At 38.7% G+C, this 17,642-nt stretch overlaps 2 protein-coding genes across 16 annotated transcripts in view; one reads left to right on the forward strand and one right to left on the reverse strand.

The window, feature by feature from the left end:
• Positions 1-17,642, reverse strand: part of RALGPS2 (Ral GEF with PH domain and SH3 binding motif 2) — a 117,838-nt gene that overhangs the window by 34,675 nt on the left and 65,521 nt on the right. The gene's annotated exons all lie outside the window — the stretch shown is intronic.
• On the forward strand, positions 429-15,451 carry ANGPTL1 (angiopoietin like 1). Its single transcript, XM_015869615.3, has 5 exons — positions 429-795; positions 6,044-6,896; positions 10,809-11,002; positions 12,060-12,330; positions 12,505-15,451. Exons 2-5 carry the CDS (start codon positions 6,074-6,076, stop codon positions 12,690-12,692), a joined length of 1,476 nt encoding a protein of 491 aa, XP_015725101.2. The 5' UTR covers positions 429-795; positions 6,044-6,073; the 3' UTR covers positions 12,693-15,451.

The following is a 17,642-nucleotide window of genomic DNA, read 5'->3' on the forward strand; positions in this document are numbered from 1 at the left end:
GAACGTGACATCCTATTAACATTCTTCTCGACTATAAATGCTTCCTTTTTCCCTGTTGTATCCAGCCAGGCTGCCCCTTTTATTCCCAGCAACACAAATGGAGTTTTATCAGCCTGAAAGAATCTTTCTTCTAAATGAAGCCCAGCACTGTAACAACTTGAAAGGCATCTTTAGGCAGCGTAGTAAAAATGTTTGATTTGTAATTGCCTGTTGAACTCTTGCACAGTCTGTTGCCATATGGTACCCTCCCCTCAGCTGGCAAACAATCTTTCCTTGTTCCTGACTCCTCGGCCTCCCTGCCCCCGCTTTTCTGGAGGGTATGGATAGGAAATCCGAAGGAGGAGTTTCTGCTGCTCTCAGTGTTGGCGGTGACATCATAGGTGGGCTGAACGGCCGAGGCTGGTGCGTTTGTTTAAAAAAAACTGTCCAAACGTGATGTATGTGGAATCTGGGTCAGCTGGAGCTGCTTAGTGCACTTCTGCATGGGAGCGTACAACACCGAAGTTGCAACAAAACAAAACAACATTGTTTTCCCCCCCCTCCTTTCTGGAGTAAAACATACCGCGACTTTTTCTTCAATGATATTTAGATGATTTAAATCGTTTGGTTATCGCATGGAGAAACCCAACTCCCCAGTGCAGCCTGGATCTAACACAAAAAGACAAAAGCAGTTTTCGACTCCAACTACAGCTTAACAACCCGCAGCATCAGAACACACAGAGAGAAAAGGCAGCTTGGCCTCCGGATCCACCAGCTACGACAGAAGCAAACCAGCTGCAGCATTCTTTCTTCTTGGTAAGTTTGCACTTTATTATTTCTTGCAAGTCTAATTTTGAGCTATATGCAAATCCCGCATGTGCCTATCATCCACATGCAATTAAGAACAAATGAATCTCTCTCGGCCTGAGAGCCGTTTGACAAGTAAAATATAGACCTTGCTCTCGTGGCATTTGGTAGAAACTTGGAAGGGATTAAAAAACACTCTAAGAGCAGGGACTAACTGGTTCCAGTTGCAAGGATGAACAAGCTTCAGTTGCTCTGCTGTAAATCTTCTCTAAGTTTTGCTATTGAAATTACTGAGAAATGCTTACCACCAGATTCTTTGTTACGCATACAATTGGATATTGTGAACATATTCATGTGAAATTCAGATCCCACCAGAAAGCAAAAACCAAAATTGCTATCGACCTCAGGGAGCTGGATTTCGCCCAGTGTTACAGCACAGACCTCGCATTACTAGAAAATGGATACCTCAATAAAACTACTGTAAGAAATCCCAAGTAAACCAGTGCACATCTCTAAGTACAATCGTTGTGTGCCTTTCCAACTACAGCTTTATTTATGCTGCTTCTGAGCAGTGGGAGCAGCATGATTTGTTCGACCAGTCAAGAAACTGGAATCATTCACTGGGTCTGAACAAAATTAAGTTTGCAGCACTGCAGTCGTGAAGCTGAAAAGCCAAAGAAATCACTGTAATGGGCACCAGCCTCTTCCTTCTACAGTTTGTGTATGGAGGGAAAACAAAGTTAACTGTATCTGTAATGTAGCAACAGTTTGTTTCCAAACAGCTTCATAAAAATGAAATGTAACTGACAAGGCAACAGTTTGCCTTGGGAAACAGAGGGGTTTGTTACAGTTCTTGAGGGGGTGGGAAGGGGGGAAAGATGAAGTTACAAAGCAGCGATTAAAACAAGAACGCTGATTTACCAACAGAAAACAAAAGCACAGCGAGAAATAAACAAAGAAGTTGTTAAAACAAGTTGGTATTTTTGCCTTCCTTTATGCTGACTTTGAAATGAGAATATGGCAAATAATCCAGAACAATGGAAAAGAATTTAAGTTAGGCATTTGCATTAACAAACCCTCAGAAAGGTCTGGCATGGCAAGAGGGTGAAGGGGGGAACTCTGAGCGTTACAGCAGCAAACTTAATTAAAACTTAGGAGCTATGGAATGAAGAAGTCCAAGGCAGCCCTGACAAACAGAAAGATGGAGCCTTTCCAACTTCTTCAACCCTTTTTCTTTTTTTTAAACTATCCTTTTGTGCTTCCTACATGCCAACTCAAGTCACGACAGCAACAAGAAAAACCCAACTGAAGCCTACGTTACATGCTTTGGACGTCCATTCATTACACCCTGAGCTTTTGATTTCCACTGCTTAGAACAATTCCTAAATCTCTCCCAAATGAAAACAGCTGAGTCAATTTTACAGCAGTGAAATGGTTACATGTGAGATATTAACTCCTGATCCTTTGCTGTCTTCCAGCTTCGGAGTTCAAGTTTTGAAAAGCTTATTTTAAGCAAATAATGGGTTATTAATATTACGGGGTTGGCACAAGAATGATTTGAAATGCGATGGAAAAATATGCCATGTAAACTTCTGCCAACAACTACAGGCTATTATCAGGTTTTAATTATTGCTTTACTGAGCTTAATTGGCTGTTCATAACATGGCCTATTAGTTTGGTCCTTGAAATTTACACAGCGATGAATGAAGCAGAACTTCCCAGAGCAAACACTGCTTGACAGCTTCAGACTTCTAGAGGCCCCCAAGTAACACAACCAAATGCACACCAGTCTACTTGGGGGTGCTCGTTAAGATTCTCCATCAAAACACAATGGGTGCAAACAAATGTAAATGAAGCCCCATTAAGTTGCAGGAAAACACACATCTGTAGTTGGTTTTCAGAATATCCAGTATGACACTGTCTACAAACCTCTCCTGCAGAGAATTTCTAGGAACATATTTCTTCAAGTGATGGATTTACAGCGAGTACTTACAAAAAAACACCTGAGTACTTTTATAGCCTTTCCTAAAAGGAATCAGACTGCTGTTAATCTCAGAAGCAGAATTCCGCCACTCAGTCCATCGTCTATCTGACAAACAAAACCCAAGAACTTATTATTTCTGGACTCCAGTCAATACAATTGAAAGCAATCCTGTTATTCCAAAGACTTACTGGAAAAGCACTTGTTTATACAGGGGAAAGTAATTTACAGATGTACACAGATGCATCAGGAATCCATGTGAACTTTTTTTCCTCACAGTGCTTTCCCCACAGCAGTGTAACTTCTAATGCTATGGACCCAGATTTGAGCTCAAAAACATTGTGCTTATTGGTGTGGGGGTAGAAGAATACAGATGGCTCTAATAATTTTAACTGCTTAGAGGATGCTTAAGAAAAAATACATGTGTATGAGAAACATCAACAATAAAGCTTTCAGATGCACATTAATCATTCTCATAGGAACACTGCTCTCACCACATCATTTACTTGCTCAAAAACAAACAAAAAACTCAGCTGGCTGTTTCTCTTCCTGTTGTACGTGTTTATAAACAGAGGCTTATATAAAGGCCCTGGTTAGTATTTATCACCCAACCAAATCCTTTTGATAAATATTCTGAGCAAAGATGGACACTGACACCATGCTTTCCACACAAAGAGAAGCCTATATTCACATTTACCTGCAACATTTCCACAGTCAGTCATCACAACCTACGCTGCCCAAGGAGAGGTGGTTTTCATCAGCTCTGAAAGAACAGATCTCCTAATTTCTGCTGTGGGTCTCTACATTCTACATCCTGCTGAACATGGCACTCGTAGCAGCTCAATAAAGGACAAGGCTTGTAGTACAGATATTTAAAACAAAGCACTCTCAGACCATTTCCCATCTCTAACGTTTGTCATTTTAACGTCTGACATCTCAGACTATCTGGGATATTCTGGACAAGCAGTTTGTATTTGTATTTTTTATTTTTTTAAAGCTCCTTGCCCAGAACATCAGGAAATTTCTGAAACAGTGCTTTCATTTCCTTCTAAGACGATTAAAGCTCCAGGTAAATATGTTACACAGAACCAGCTCTTGTACGACAAGTTCAGCACTAAGTTGTTCCATCACCCCAAACAGCTTCTTAAAATTGTTTAATTTTCTCCACCATCAAGCTTCCTGTGGCAGTACACTCCACCTACCAGGTCGATTCTCAAAAGAAACTCATCTCTGCACATGAGAATGAGTGAGTTTAATACAAGACATTTCAATTATTTAAAAGTTCTAGGGCATAATCTTGTGCAGCTGTTTCATTTGGTTATGCTACACAGACCATTTCATTCATTTTATGGTCTGACAGCATGTATGTTGACAAAGAATTTCAAACTTTATTGAATACACAAGCATAAAAGTTGAAAATGAACATAATGATTAAAAGCTATATGGAAAGCAAGCTGCTATGGACTACCTGGTTAAATAGGGGTCTGCACTGCAAAATGGTTCATTTTTTCTAATATTCATTTTTGTCTTAATGTGCTTCAGGGGAAAAACCGATTGCTTTTCCTCCCCCAGCCACTGGTTATTTAAGTAACAGTACAGCATCTTAAAACGACTGCCAGGGACTAAGATGTTCTTCATCTTGTTGGGCTCTGAAGTAGCTGCTGTATGCTGTGAAAAAAAAACACTCCAAAACAGTAAAATACTGAAATTTTATTACAGTTTCCTTCTTAGTGTGCCATGAAGTCACCTTTCCTTCATTTCAACTGAAAAAACTGAAAAATAATTTAAGGGACGCTAACAGAGGCTTCCAACTTCAGACTACAGGTTTAGCTCATCCTTCTCAAGATCAACACCATGCACAGCTTTGTTTCCCACGTCATTACCACAATGTGAAAATTTAAACGAATGAACTTCCAACTCTGAGCACTGCTTGAGTGATTACTGAAGCCTGAATTTGACTAAGGAAAATACACAATTAGTCCCAGAGAAAAACTATACTTTCCCCTCTGTTTTTTTAATAGAACACATTCCTTCAGCACAGACACACTAACAAAACATTAAACTATAAACATTCTCAAGATTGTAAGTATTCTCTCATTTCTTACTCCTATTCTGAAGTTGAAAAGATGTAGCGTGCAGCAATAATATTAAAGTCAGTAAGAGAACAGGGAGAGGTGACATGGTATAAAAGTCATCACCTGTAAAGCTGATGGTAAAGGAAGCAGTATTAGCCTGCTTTTCCTTCAAGGTAACTGCTGCAGGATTGCCAAACGCACTTACATTTAAGTCTGGCAGGAACCACATGCAAATTACTAACTTGCTCTGGGTTTACTCGACTCCTGTCTGTAACCACGCAAAGGCCACTGCACAGGGCCTCATACAGCTGCTCACAGTAGACTGCAAACGAAAGCCAGGTCAGCAGCTGAGATGAGAGAGAAGGGCAACAATCTGCTTCACAAGACAAATTAAACATGAGAAACAAGGCTTTCTCCTGACTTTTGTGCTATCTTTGTTACCTCAAATATTTAAAAACAAAGTAAACAAAACATACTTCCACAAGTATTCTTCACAGCACTGCAGGAACAGATTGCTTTCCTAATAATGTGAATGACACACTTCCGTACAGTATTCAAATTGACAAAATATCTGACACTTTAACGTTACTGGGATAAATGCATCCTCAAAGATATATATGACACTACTGAGTCGAGAGGAAAGTCAGTAAAGCAGGGATATACAACTACAGATCACATCACACCATAGGCTTTCTTTGCAAATTTGAAGTTAACTAAATATGTAATTCTCCTCAACATTCAGACAGCTGTTTGACTCAGATCCTACCTAACACCATTGCCCAAAGTGGATGCACAGATGTATTTTTCAAGTCTGACATATCTATCTGCATACAAACCTGAAAAATGGGCATATATGTGGGCATATGAATGGATATGTGAGCATGTACTTTTTAACAGAAGGTATCTATAGATCCTAATTTGGATTTGGTTTGGAAAACTTGAAACCACCACCCCCCAACTTCCCTTCCACAAAAATATTCTGCAGGCAATTTGGTATGATCAATAAGTTTGTGCTTTACTTACAGGGAGTAGGCAGCTATATACTTTGAAACTAACCCAACAGAACCTAGCTGCAACAAAAAGATTCCAAACATTGTCTACAGGCACACAGGCGTGATGAAACCTATCAGTTTAGGTAGTTTAAGCAGTACAGGAGCCTTAGTTATGGCTCTAATTAATTAATGTTCTATCTGTTCAACAGTCTCTTCTAAGTCATCATACTTCCTTCAAAATGAAGATACTGAAATGGACTTTGGGTATGCTGCTGTTCCTACTGTTGTCTATCGGGCGCTGTACAGACCCATCGACCCTCAATAAAACATCCCAACGGAGGCATCCTCGTTCCACAGATGGCGGAGAGGAAGGGAAGAAATGTGGTTACACCTTCTTGGTCCCAGAACAAAAAATCACAGGGCCAATCTGTGTGAATAATGAACCAGGTACTGGTAACAAAAAAGATGAAGTCACAAGAATGGACATAGAGAACTTGAAGGATGTGCTGTCCAAGCAAAAACGTGAGATTGACATCTTGCAGTTGGTGGTAGATGTGGATGGAAACATTGTGAATGAAGTAAAGCTGCTGAGGAAAGAAAGCCGTAACATGAACTCTCGGGTGACTCAGCTCTATATGCAGCTCTTGCATGAGATAATCCGAAAGCGTGATAACTCACTTGAACTTTCCCAACTGGAAAATAAAGTCCTCAACGTAACAACAGAAATGTTGAAGATGGCAACAAAATACAAGGAGCTTGAAGTAAAATACGCAGCACTGACTGACCTTGTAAATAACCAGTCTGTGATCATCTCCCTGCTGGAAGAACAGTGCTTGAGAATCTTCTCACGGCAGGACACCCATGGGTCCCCACCGCTTGTCCAAGTAGTGCCGCAGCACATTCCCAACAGTCAGCCATATACTCCCGTTCTCCTGGGAGGCAATGAGATACAGAGAGACCCAGGGTACCCCAGAGACAGGGATGTAAGGCCACCACCTGACCCAGCTACTTCTCCAACAAAGAGTCCTTTCAGAGTTCCACCACCAGCATTAATTAACGAAGGTAAGTAACCTATCAGTATTTGTCTAATATGGCACCCCTCCATTTCAGAAGGAAACTGTCCGGATTACAAGACTAAAACAAAGAATGAGAGGTACCTTCTATACAAACGCTTCTTCCAGATTGAATTTTCAAATATTGGTTATTTCAAAAAATGCATCTTCTGCAACTATAGCTTAAAATTACAGTCTGTGAAATAAGACCCCAGAGTCAAAGTGCTGCACAAAGCTCCAGCTGGGTTTTCCTTACAGGAATGAAAATTCATGTTCAGCATATGCTTTGTAGTATCTATTGCTCTTTCTCTGATGATGCTTAATGTCTACACGTTACAGTAACTAACAACAGTGGACACAAAAGAAGCTAATTCACCATTAAAAAATAATTTTAAGTAGATATCCTTCAGAGCTACCTGTACATACTTGATAGAATTAACTCCTGTTGGAAGTATTTTATTTCTTAAGTTCTGGTCTGCTTTAAGATGAGCACTGCACAACGGTGCAACACTTAAGTGTTTGGATGAAATACTTGAGAGTGAAACAAGTTTCAGAGGGCAAAAGAATGAAGGTTGGGTCTAACCAGATGCACTCAACATGGAAAATCTAAAATGATTAGCTAGGTTCACAACAATCTGGTGTTAGTAGGATGTCAAGTTAATATCACACATATTATGAAAATACATCCAGGGGACTTTATCACATCTTCATTTTACATTCCTTAGACCATTACATAAATTCATTTTCCACTACAAACAGAACTACTGACAAGAAAATTAACTACTACTGATACACCCTGAATTCAATCAAAACTCTATAAGACCTTTGTAAGAGTTACAGTAAAAAAATATTAAGGATTTGGAAAACACAAGTCATGTTTTTCATAGACATCCATACTAACTCTTACACTTGGCTTCTGTTAGGTTGCACAGCAAGAATAGTTGCTCCTTCTGCTTACCCCTAAATTGCCTTTAGTCACAGCTGGGAATTCAGCTTGGTACTTAAGTTGAAGACATGCATTTATTTGCGACTACCTCACAACAACACAAACAACTAGCTGCTGTTGTAAAGAATAACTACTTCTATTCAGATCTGTAAAACGTTCAGGCACAAGCCCAACTCAAATGCCAGATGTCACAAGAATTTAAGTCACACATCATGACACAAAGGGAACAGCTAATATAAAAGCATTAACGTCTGGTCACACAGCAAAAGTATAATTCTAAAAAATAGCAATTTCCTGTTACCCAGAAAACCCATTCTTCAAGGCTGCATGTTTTTTTAGATGTATTTCTCTTGTTACATGCCTGCTGTACATGTGAAATAAGGCAGATTAAATTACCTACTAGTTTTCATTGACCCATTCATTCCTAGAAGATGAGAATTCAAATCCATTTTTGCAAAGGAGCACAAAGTACACTTAGGAAGATTGAACTGTTCAATGAAATACCTGCAAGCAGCAAGTTTATGGAAAAGGCAATGTGTGTTTTCAATTGTTAGTGGGGAGCAAAATTTCAAACTCTGGGGGAACAGCAGGCCAGCCTTATTTTCAGAACAGTTCCTTATTTTGCAATTAACACTGCTCTAGAAATTAAGGAAGAATTTTCCATGAATTACAGTTGTTGCAGTTATCTAAATGCTTGTGGTAACAGCCAACATCCCCATGTTGTCCTGCGTTTGTGTTAAAGCAAGAAACTGAACAGGTACTTGAAAATTCCATGTGCACAACCCACTCTACTGCTAATGCATCCCAGCTAATAATGTAACTTTAAATATACCTTGTTTTATTTTGGGAGTTTGCTTTACTACTGATCATAATCCACTGTGTGAAGCTTAAATAAGCATCATTTCTATCTCATCTGTTAAAGATAAGACAACAGAATATGGAACGTACTACACACGTCTACAGCATTTCAGAAGTAAAATACTAACAGACCCATCAAGTTACTTCTAACTTAAAACAAGTTAAAAGCTGTATCTAAGAAGTCCAGTTTGCCCCTACAGCTCAGTATACACAGACTGTTATAGAACGCACATGGGAGCTGGATTAGGTGATCTCCAGAGCTCCTTTCCTATCCATACATATCACATAATCATAGGAGATTTCTATTCCTTACATAGGTAATAACTCACAATCTCAATATTTGCACTGAACAAGGAACAGATCTCAGAATTCTTAAGACCAGGAATTTAAAATAATTGGATGTAGCAAAATTTACTCCTCAAAACAACAGAAAAAAATGGAGACTGTGCCATAAGTCACGGGATTCGATACATTTCCTCATGCTAAAAGCAGAAGTTTGTCAACTCTACTACAAAAAAATTAATAGCAAGGACGCAGACAAATCCAAGCATCAAAATGCAGATAAACTACATCCCATGATCCTAATGCCAGTTGAACTTCAATGGCTTTGGCTAGCATAATTTGTCTGCTGTGGAAGCTGAACCACTTAAAATCACTCCAAACATCTGCGCAGTTCACACATATAGAAAATGTACCCTCCATTCCTCCTCAAGAGGAAATTATGGGAAATAATACATGGCAGGTCTAATTGAGCTATTTTCTATGTTTAATATTATTAAAAACCTACTTCTGTTTACACTTCTTCTAATGCAATAATTGCTTCACAAGAACACTTGTAGAGTGACTCTGTGTTCAGTTATACAGAGCCCAGTTTTACTCGGAAAGGAAATGACACAGCCCAGGAGATGCATAAAGAAGTTGCAATGCACACTATCTACACAGAAATTTTGATTGTGAACACAGGGAAAAGCACTCACATAGCAAAGCTACTGTATTTCTTTCCTAAACTATTACTCAAGCACTAAAAGAATGCCAAAACATCAGATACTGACCACACAGTATGCACAGCACTACAGCTCAGTGTATATGGAATACAAAATGTTCTACAGATTCCCTGCTATTTGTAGACTTAGGTAACAGGCAACTAATACCTTAAAAGTATATTGGGGAAAAAAAAAAAGCTTTTCAATTTGCTTTTGTCTTGGAAACTTCGTCTGCAATGAAGGTCACTTTCACTCAATCTCTGCTTTTAATTAAAGAACCTCAACAGCCATCTTTTATGCTTCTTTGCTCATCAGCCTCTCCTGTGGCTGATGAGAATTTGCTCTGAACTTCCAAGCAGATTTAAGAAAATGAACCTTAAAAAAAAAAAAGAAAATAAAAAAAAGGAAAGCAGTAGGTCATTTATTTCCAGATTTAATGAGTTTGAGCTTTCAAATAACTTTAAGGCATCCTCTACTTACTAGCCATCACAGCATAACCTGCTTTGCATTACTAAATAGCTGGTCTCTAATCAAGTCAACTTGTTTAGCAGGCTGTCCCTTGGGAGGGCTAAGCACATAAAAGCAAAAGTGATGCAGCGTACGAATACTCCATTTCCCTGAGTTCCACATCTGTACATTCTGGCACTAAGCAGCTGTCTGAGACTGTGTTTGAGTGTGGGAGGCTTTGTTTTGCTTTGAGTCATTTGTGTCTGGTTTTCTTCGGGTTTTTTTTCAACTCACCAGTTTCAATTGAGTACGCTATGCCAACAACGTTGCCATTTAACTTTGGTATAAGTGGAAAAGGAGAAAAAAAGGAGTTGACGCAAATCATAATGTACTTCTTCAGCAGTGAGACAGAGAATAAATCCTTGCCAGAGGCAGTTAGAAATCACATGCTGATAACTGAAGTGTGTTACCTGTTTAGCAAAGTGATTATTTTATCCAAAATAGAATGCAATATATTTGTTCTTCTATTTTATATGTACACATACAAACCAACTTTTAATGCTGTTTTCCATGGTAATTTTACCTTAATTACTGACTTTCCAAGTCTTCCACTGCAAAACCAAACTGTTTCGAACCATGTGCACTACACAGCCAACCTTGAACGCTTACAGAATTTCTCTCCAAAAAGGTCCATTCAAAGACTGCCAACATGCCAAAGACGCTGGGTATTCCAACAGTGGGATTTATATGATCAAACCTGAAAACAGCAATGAACCAATGCAGCTATGGTGTGAGAACAGCTTAGACCCCGGAGGATGGGCAGTTATTCAGAAGAGAACAGATGGATCTGTCAACTTTTTCAGGAACTGGGACAGTTACAAGGTAACTTCTGCAATGCTAAAAATCAGCACATTCATTCTGGTGTGACACTGACTACATTATCTACTGCAGTCAAGAAGGTGTTAACATTCCCAGTGCAGTTCTTCATCCCAAATGTTTACACTGAATGGTAAATACTGAAGAGATGAAAATAGGCAGTCACTTAAGCTAGAAAGGAAATTAATTGCACAGGAGGAGCTCTCCTCAGAGATGGATATATTTCAGTAGGAACACCCTATTTCATTGAATGCATTACTTAACTTTGTATTGACTCACTGTTTGAAACAGTCCATGCTTGTAATGCACAACAAAACATTTGTGAAGAGATGTTACTCAAGATTAATCATTAATTACAAGGACCTAATGAACACATGCCTTCCATTAACACACAAACTACAGTAAGTACTCAAAAAGCTTAATTGTCTCCTCTATGAATATACAATTTCAGCCAGTGAGATTATTTACTTAAGCATACCAATAGATTTGTAGAATCAGGGCCTCAATTTAAAATGTTCTTAGTGATAATTAAAAGAAACCATTCTTATATATCTAGAATTGCATTAGAGATCTCTGCAAGATACAGGGCTTGTGAAGAGAAGCATGTTCTTATGTGATACTATTACTGTGATATTATACATATTATATCAGGCAATACACTTGGGCTAAAAAAAACCATACAGCTGCAGAATAATTACACCCTCAGCAGAAAATGTGAAAATTTGATTTTTTAAGCTAACTTAAGCAAGCTGCAGGCTGCACTGCTGACAGCACGGATGTCCCCCATTCTATTTTTGTATGCCTGCACAGCTACATTAACGCAGCTGACAACACTATCACCTTTAATGACTCTGGTACTTGTCATCCCGCTAGCAGTACATAAATGGCAGTGAATAAATGGCCAAAGGCAGCAAATAAAGCATTTAAATGCATGTGTTGAGTAGTCAACCTGAAGCTTAAAAGGTGTTCAGTACCCCAGCTCCATTGGTTTATAGAACTCCTGCTGATAAAAGCCTGACAAACAAGAAAAACTGAAGCGAACATCTTCTTATCTTTTGTACAGAAAGGATTTGGAAACATTGATGGAGAGTATTGGCTGGGACTAGAAAATATTTACATGCTTACCAATCAGGATAACTACAGACTACTGATTGAATTAGAGGACTGGAGCAACAAGAAAGTCTATGCAGAGTACAGCAGTTTCCGTCTGGAGCCCGAAAATGAATTCTACAGGCTACGCTTGGGAACATACCAAGGAAACGCAGGCGATTCCATGATATGGCACAACGGAAAGCAATTTACAACACTGGACAGAGACAGAGATATGTATTCAGGTAAGGCAACTAACATGTACTTGAAAAAGCAAACACAGTAGATACCAGCAGTGATACCATCCTTAAAGAAAAAAAACAACAACTAAGAATAAGGTAGAACGTGAAAATGTTTACAGATCTATCGCATTTCTCCTCTGTTAACGCTGACTTTGACTACTCCTTTCTGCTCCACAGGAAACTGTGCTCACTTCCACAAAGGCGGCTGGTGGTACAACGCGTGTGCACACTCCAATCTGAACGGAGTGTGGTACAGAGGAGGCCACTACAGGAGCAAGTACCAGGATGGAATATTTTGGGCTGAGTACCGGGGAGGTTCCTACTCCTTGAAAGCAGTTCAAATGATGATCAGACCTATAGACTGAGGAGGAAAATTCCACAGCGCTCAAGCCATCAAGTATAAACTTATCTGTGCTTGAGCTACAGGAAAATAAAATAATACTTTCAAATCATTATTTTGCACAATCTGTCCCTGCAAAATGCAGGTCTACTATTTTCCTTTCTCCCCAGTTGCCCCTGGCCTTTTTTTTTTTTTTTTTTTTTTAATTAAAGAAACCTTTTCTACTGTAATAGTTTTTTTTCAGCCTATATTCAACACAAGCAGATGTTCACATTTGTGATGCATATTTATCTGTGCTCAAGCCCAACATACTTCATGCAAACAATCTTTAAGGCTGGTAAAAGGATGTCCAGATAAATGACAAGATACAAGCCCATCCCTTAAAAAGCTTATGCTTCTTCAGACCAGCTCGACCCTTAAATGTAAATACGGGAAATCATCTCACTTTAATGTGAAAATTAACCAGTTATTTAACAATTTATTTAAAAACATTGGTACTGCTTGCAATGAAAATTCAACTTCACATTTCTGTTTAAGACTTACTGCCAGGAGCTACCTAAAAAACTGAAGACGTCCCAGCTTTCTAACAGAAGGAGACTCTGCTGCAGATAATTATTTCAAAACAAAGTGGTGTAGGAGGAATTCCCTAAGATCTGCATGTCATACTTTCTGTACAACACTTACACAGAGAGAAAAAGATCAGTTCTATGAAGTGGATGATAAAAAGACAATCCAATCACTCACCCTACTTAAAACCATCTTTTGATACTTTGAACTTAGATGGCAAAATGGAAAAGTCCCAATAATAAAGTCTGTACTTTACACGTGGAGATTCTCCCCTGCTTCCTCTAGGATCAATGAGATCTCAACAGACACTCACAGGCGTTAGTTTAGAGAAGAATCAAATCTCACAATAGTAACAGAAGTCTCCTACCTGTCAGCCCCTATCATACCAACACAGCTTCCTGCTGACATGGATCAGGAATCAGTTCCGAGAGTATTTTCCGTGCCACCAAAAACTTGTGGATTGCTCTTATGATATAAATACTTCCTTTCCCCTATGTGTACTCTAATCTTATCTATATTAAATTTTTTTTTATCTTCTGGATATCTGACTTCCATGGGGATTAATATGCAATTTAAGAAGTGGATTAGAAAATACACCTCCAACCTTTAACAAATGCCACACAAGATACTGCACCAAAACAACATACTTCCAAAACATGACATAACAAAATGCTCATTTAAGCTACCAGAGTCTGAGATGAAAAGTAGGAGGAAGTTATTAAATAGCTGTACCCAGCTATACAGCTTCTGTAATTTAATCTGATATCACACAAAGCTAAATAAGCTGGTCTGAAATGCAATCAGAACATTTCTTTGTCACTTCATATATTTTAAAAGAATGTCGCCCCATTTAGTCTAAGAAACACTAACAGCTAAAAGAATGTAATAATAGTGTTGTACCTAAATTAATCAACACCAATAGCTCTACAAAACATCATTTGTAATTCAGAGGAAAGAGCATTCTGGTTTCAAAACACATTCTCTCTATATTTTAATCTGTCCTATATGGCTTCAAGGGTTGTAGTTCATCTTTTTGGTCAGGGATCAAAGCCAGTGAGTTTCAACAATATTTAGCTGAGGGTGGAAGAAGGAGAAAAAAATGAATAAGTTCCAGCATATTTCATTCCTAAATTGCAAGAACGTTAACAGAATCCATTTGAGATTACAGTTCTGAACTCGGATATCATGTAAGGAGTATTTGTTTGTTACAGACATCCTACAGACCTCACTGATCGACTGTTCTACAAAATGCTTCTTAAATCACAGTTGTTTAAAATTCAAGCCAACTATAGCTTACTCTTTTTCTTTCCCCCCCCCCGTGGTAGCTAAGTTAGAAAAGCAGTTCAGATAAGTTTAAAAACTGAAAATGACCTGGGAAATGGTCTTTAATGAACACTTCTGTCAGCTTTAGTTACTTCAACTTACAAATTTCATCTGCTTGGAAGAGATCTTGTTTTACCACAAGAATCTACTGCCCGCTACAAAAACAGCATTTGTTTATTCAGCACAGTCAGTGAAAGGTGTGTTTTGCAGAAATCCCTTGGCGAAATCAGTTTGCAGTCAGCCTTTAAATTAAATCTTATTAGACATCTAAAACAGCCTCCCTTAATTTGAAACTGCAGAATGAAGTCAACTAAACATGGCTACAAATATACCTCAAAGCTTCTGATTGCACAAATGCTGCAAGAGGAAAGAACTCTAAAGTTGCCAGTTTACAATCATGAGGAGGGAGAACGTAACACCTCTTTATCAAGTTGGTTTACATCTCACAACAAACTTCTTTAAATGCTTACAATACTCTCAGTAATTCTGGGGCTGAATGTTCTAAGCAGTTTAAATGATTTCATTTTGGTGCTTTGTCTCCCACTTTTCTGCAGCAGATTCCCAAAGAGGTTGTAGCAGCATCCCTCAAGCTTATTGCACTAGACATTGAAAAGCACTGTCCCAGGACAGAGCTTTCACCATTCCTGTGCCTCCTGTGCAAATATAACCAAACAGACACGAAAAATGTTTAAGCTGTACTAAAGCCTGAAATAGTTTGCAAAAACATTTCCAAAGTTTATTTGCAAGCAACATCACTGAAGTAGCTGAATGGTCAGCAGATGAACACTTCAATAACACACTTTCCCATTTCTGGATATAATTCCTGAAAGACAGCTATAAGGAAGCATTTCACAAGGTAGTACTGCTTAGTTAAATAAAAACCTTCCTTCTCAAGATGTGGCTCACTTGTTTCATTGCACAACCTTTGATCTGTCAGAATTCCAAAAGACTTCTGAGGAAGTGCATTTGTTCCAAGGCAAAACATAACACTGTCTACACACTTGCTATTTGTTTTGACTACTTTAGTGGATCGGGTGATTCAGCAGTGATAACACATCCAAGGCCAGACAGTGAGGACTTACTACTGCACCCATTTATTGCCCTTGAACAGCTTTTAGCTCTCACATTTAGCTTAGGAGCCCACAGACCATGTGCTGCTTTTACTTGCCATTCCTGAATTCCACAATCAAGATGTTTCTTGTTGCTGCAAAGAACTGAAAAGCTTTCTTGGTAAGTGAGGAAGAATGTCTCTGTCTTGTCCACAGTGAGCTGTGGTAAGCAGTAAGAAAACAATCTGTACTTCTGGCTCAGAACCCATCTCCATTGCAAAGGCTACACAATAAAGCAGTTAAGCTTTAATCCATAATACTAAGACAGTAAAAAAACCAAACAAACAAACCCAAAACAACCATGTCCACATTTGGTTGCCTGGACAAATCTAGAACTCTCCAGGGTAAAACATTAGTTCTGGAAATTGCAGCTGAGATAGAAGATCTGATTCTCTGACCTCTTCTGAAGAGCATTTTAGGGGGTAACAGAAACCTCAGCACCTCTGCCTGAACACTGAAGGGAACCGCTGCCCTTCTTTTCCACATAAGGAAGGGACCTTATGACCAGACCCTCTGCAGCACATACCACCATCAGAACTGCAAACAGTGGGATTTAAGTATGCAAATGTTTTGAACAAGGAGCAGCAATACACACCTGCATCTGATTCTGATATCAGAAGTAACAGAGAAAACCACCCTTCCAGGAATTGCAACTTAAAGCTGGGAAGCTCAAAACAAAAAGCAAGCAAGTTTGGTTCTTCTGCCCCAAATCACTCTCAGGTCAGTATAAATTCCTTGGGAAAGACACTGCAAATCTACTCAAGTGTTTGTGGAGATGAAAAGCTCTGATCAAATGAGAAAAATAGGACTCCACAGTCAACCTTCCAAGACGGATGCAGATTTATCGCAACCGTAGTTGCAAGGCAATTTTTTGTTTGTTTGGCCACACATTTAAACCTTACAAAATTAATTCTAGAGGAGCACATCAGTGGCATTTGCTTTTTCTTATGAGCGTTACAGGCTCAGAGGGCACTCTATGCCAGTAGTGAGAATTCCTACCACAGGAAACCAAGTCACAAAACACTCTAACTACAACTGGTCACAGCAAAGCACTAAACCCTCCTTCTTCCTAAAATATATTTACTTCAATAAACTATTAAGTCAAGCCAAAAACTTACTGCGAACCAAAAAGCTACATGGACTTTCTCATGTATGAGGAGGAAACCATCTGTAACAGAAGAAAACCTACAAAATCCCCTAAAAATCTGTAAAACGATGTTCTAAATCCAGACTTTCAGGTAAGAAGATGGTATTGTAAAAATGCCTGACAAATAGAGCAGAGTAAATAATTCTCTGCACAGAAGTATGTTTTAGAAAACCATAATGGCACAGGACAGAGGATCACGAGATTTGGAAAAAATCTAAAAGCAGGTTGGCTTGAGACTCTGTCATTGGCAAGGAAACAATTTGAGCCTGGCTTCACGTCTAATAAATCATAACATATGGGGTAAAAAGCTTCTAGAAAGCTAGAAATTCCATTTCAGAACCATACGCAGCTAATATATAAGTATATGCATGAATGGGTAAAGTACAAAATGCTACTTTTAATTACATTATACTCTGGCTTTTTTGGCCCCTTTTAATTCAAGCTCAGTTTTAATAGCTGCGCTGACAAACAGGATAGCGTGTGATATGCACCATGCTGTCAATTCTCACACACACTACAGACAAAACAGGCTCATGCTGAGTAATTCACAGTTCTATTATAGACACGAACAATTACCAATATTCTAGGAGGGGTGTAAATTGGAAACAAAAAATGAGAACAGAATGACAAATTCTATAGGACTGCTCTTTATAATTACTACTAGTTCTACAGAGTAAAGTACTTAATCCTATTCCAGTCCAAAGCATGAATTTAATGCAACTATTGTGCACTTTAGAAGTATTCAAGATACAAACAACTAACGATGGCAACGTAGCTTGTATCAAGCAATGAAGTAGATGATGCAATATCGTGATGAATATGTTGATCA

The sequence above is a fragment of the Coturnix japonica genome, chromosome 11 (assembly GCF_054131305.1).
Source record: "Coturnix japonica strain WE chromosome 11, WE-NBRP24, whole genome shotgun sequence".
NCBI classification, from domain to species: Eukaryota; Metazoa; Chordata; class Aves; order Galliformes; family Phasianidae; genus Coturnix; species Coturnix japonica.

Excerpts from the sequence above, each read along its gene's own strand:
- ANGPTL1 (XM_015869615.3), top strand. The coding sequence starts at position 6,074 with ATGAAGATACTGAAATGGACTTTGGGTATGCTGCTGTTCCTACTGTTG. Across the intron at positions 6,897-10,808 it reads ACCAGCATTAATTAACGAAG|GTCCATTCAAAGACTGCCAA; the intron begins GTAAGTAACCTA and ends CTCTCCAAAAAG. Across the intron at positions 12,331-12,504 it reads AGACAGAGATATGTATTCAG|GAAACTGTGCTCACTTCCAC; the intron begins GTAAGGCAACTA and ends TCTGCTCCACAG.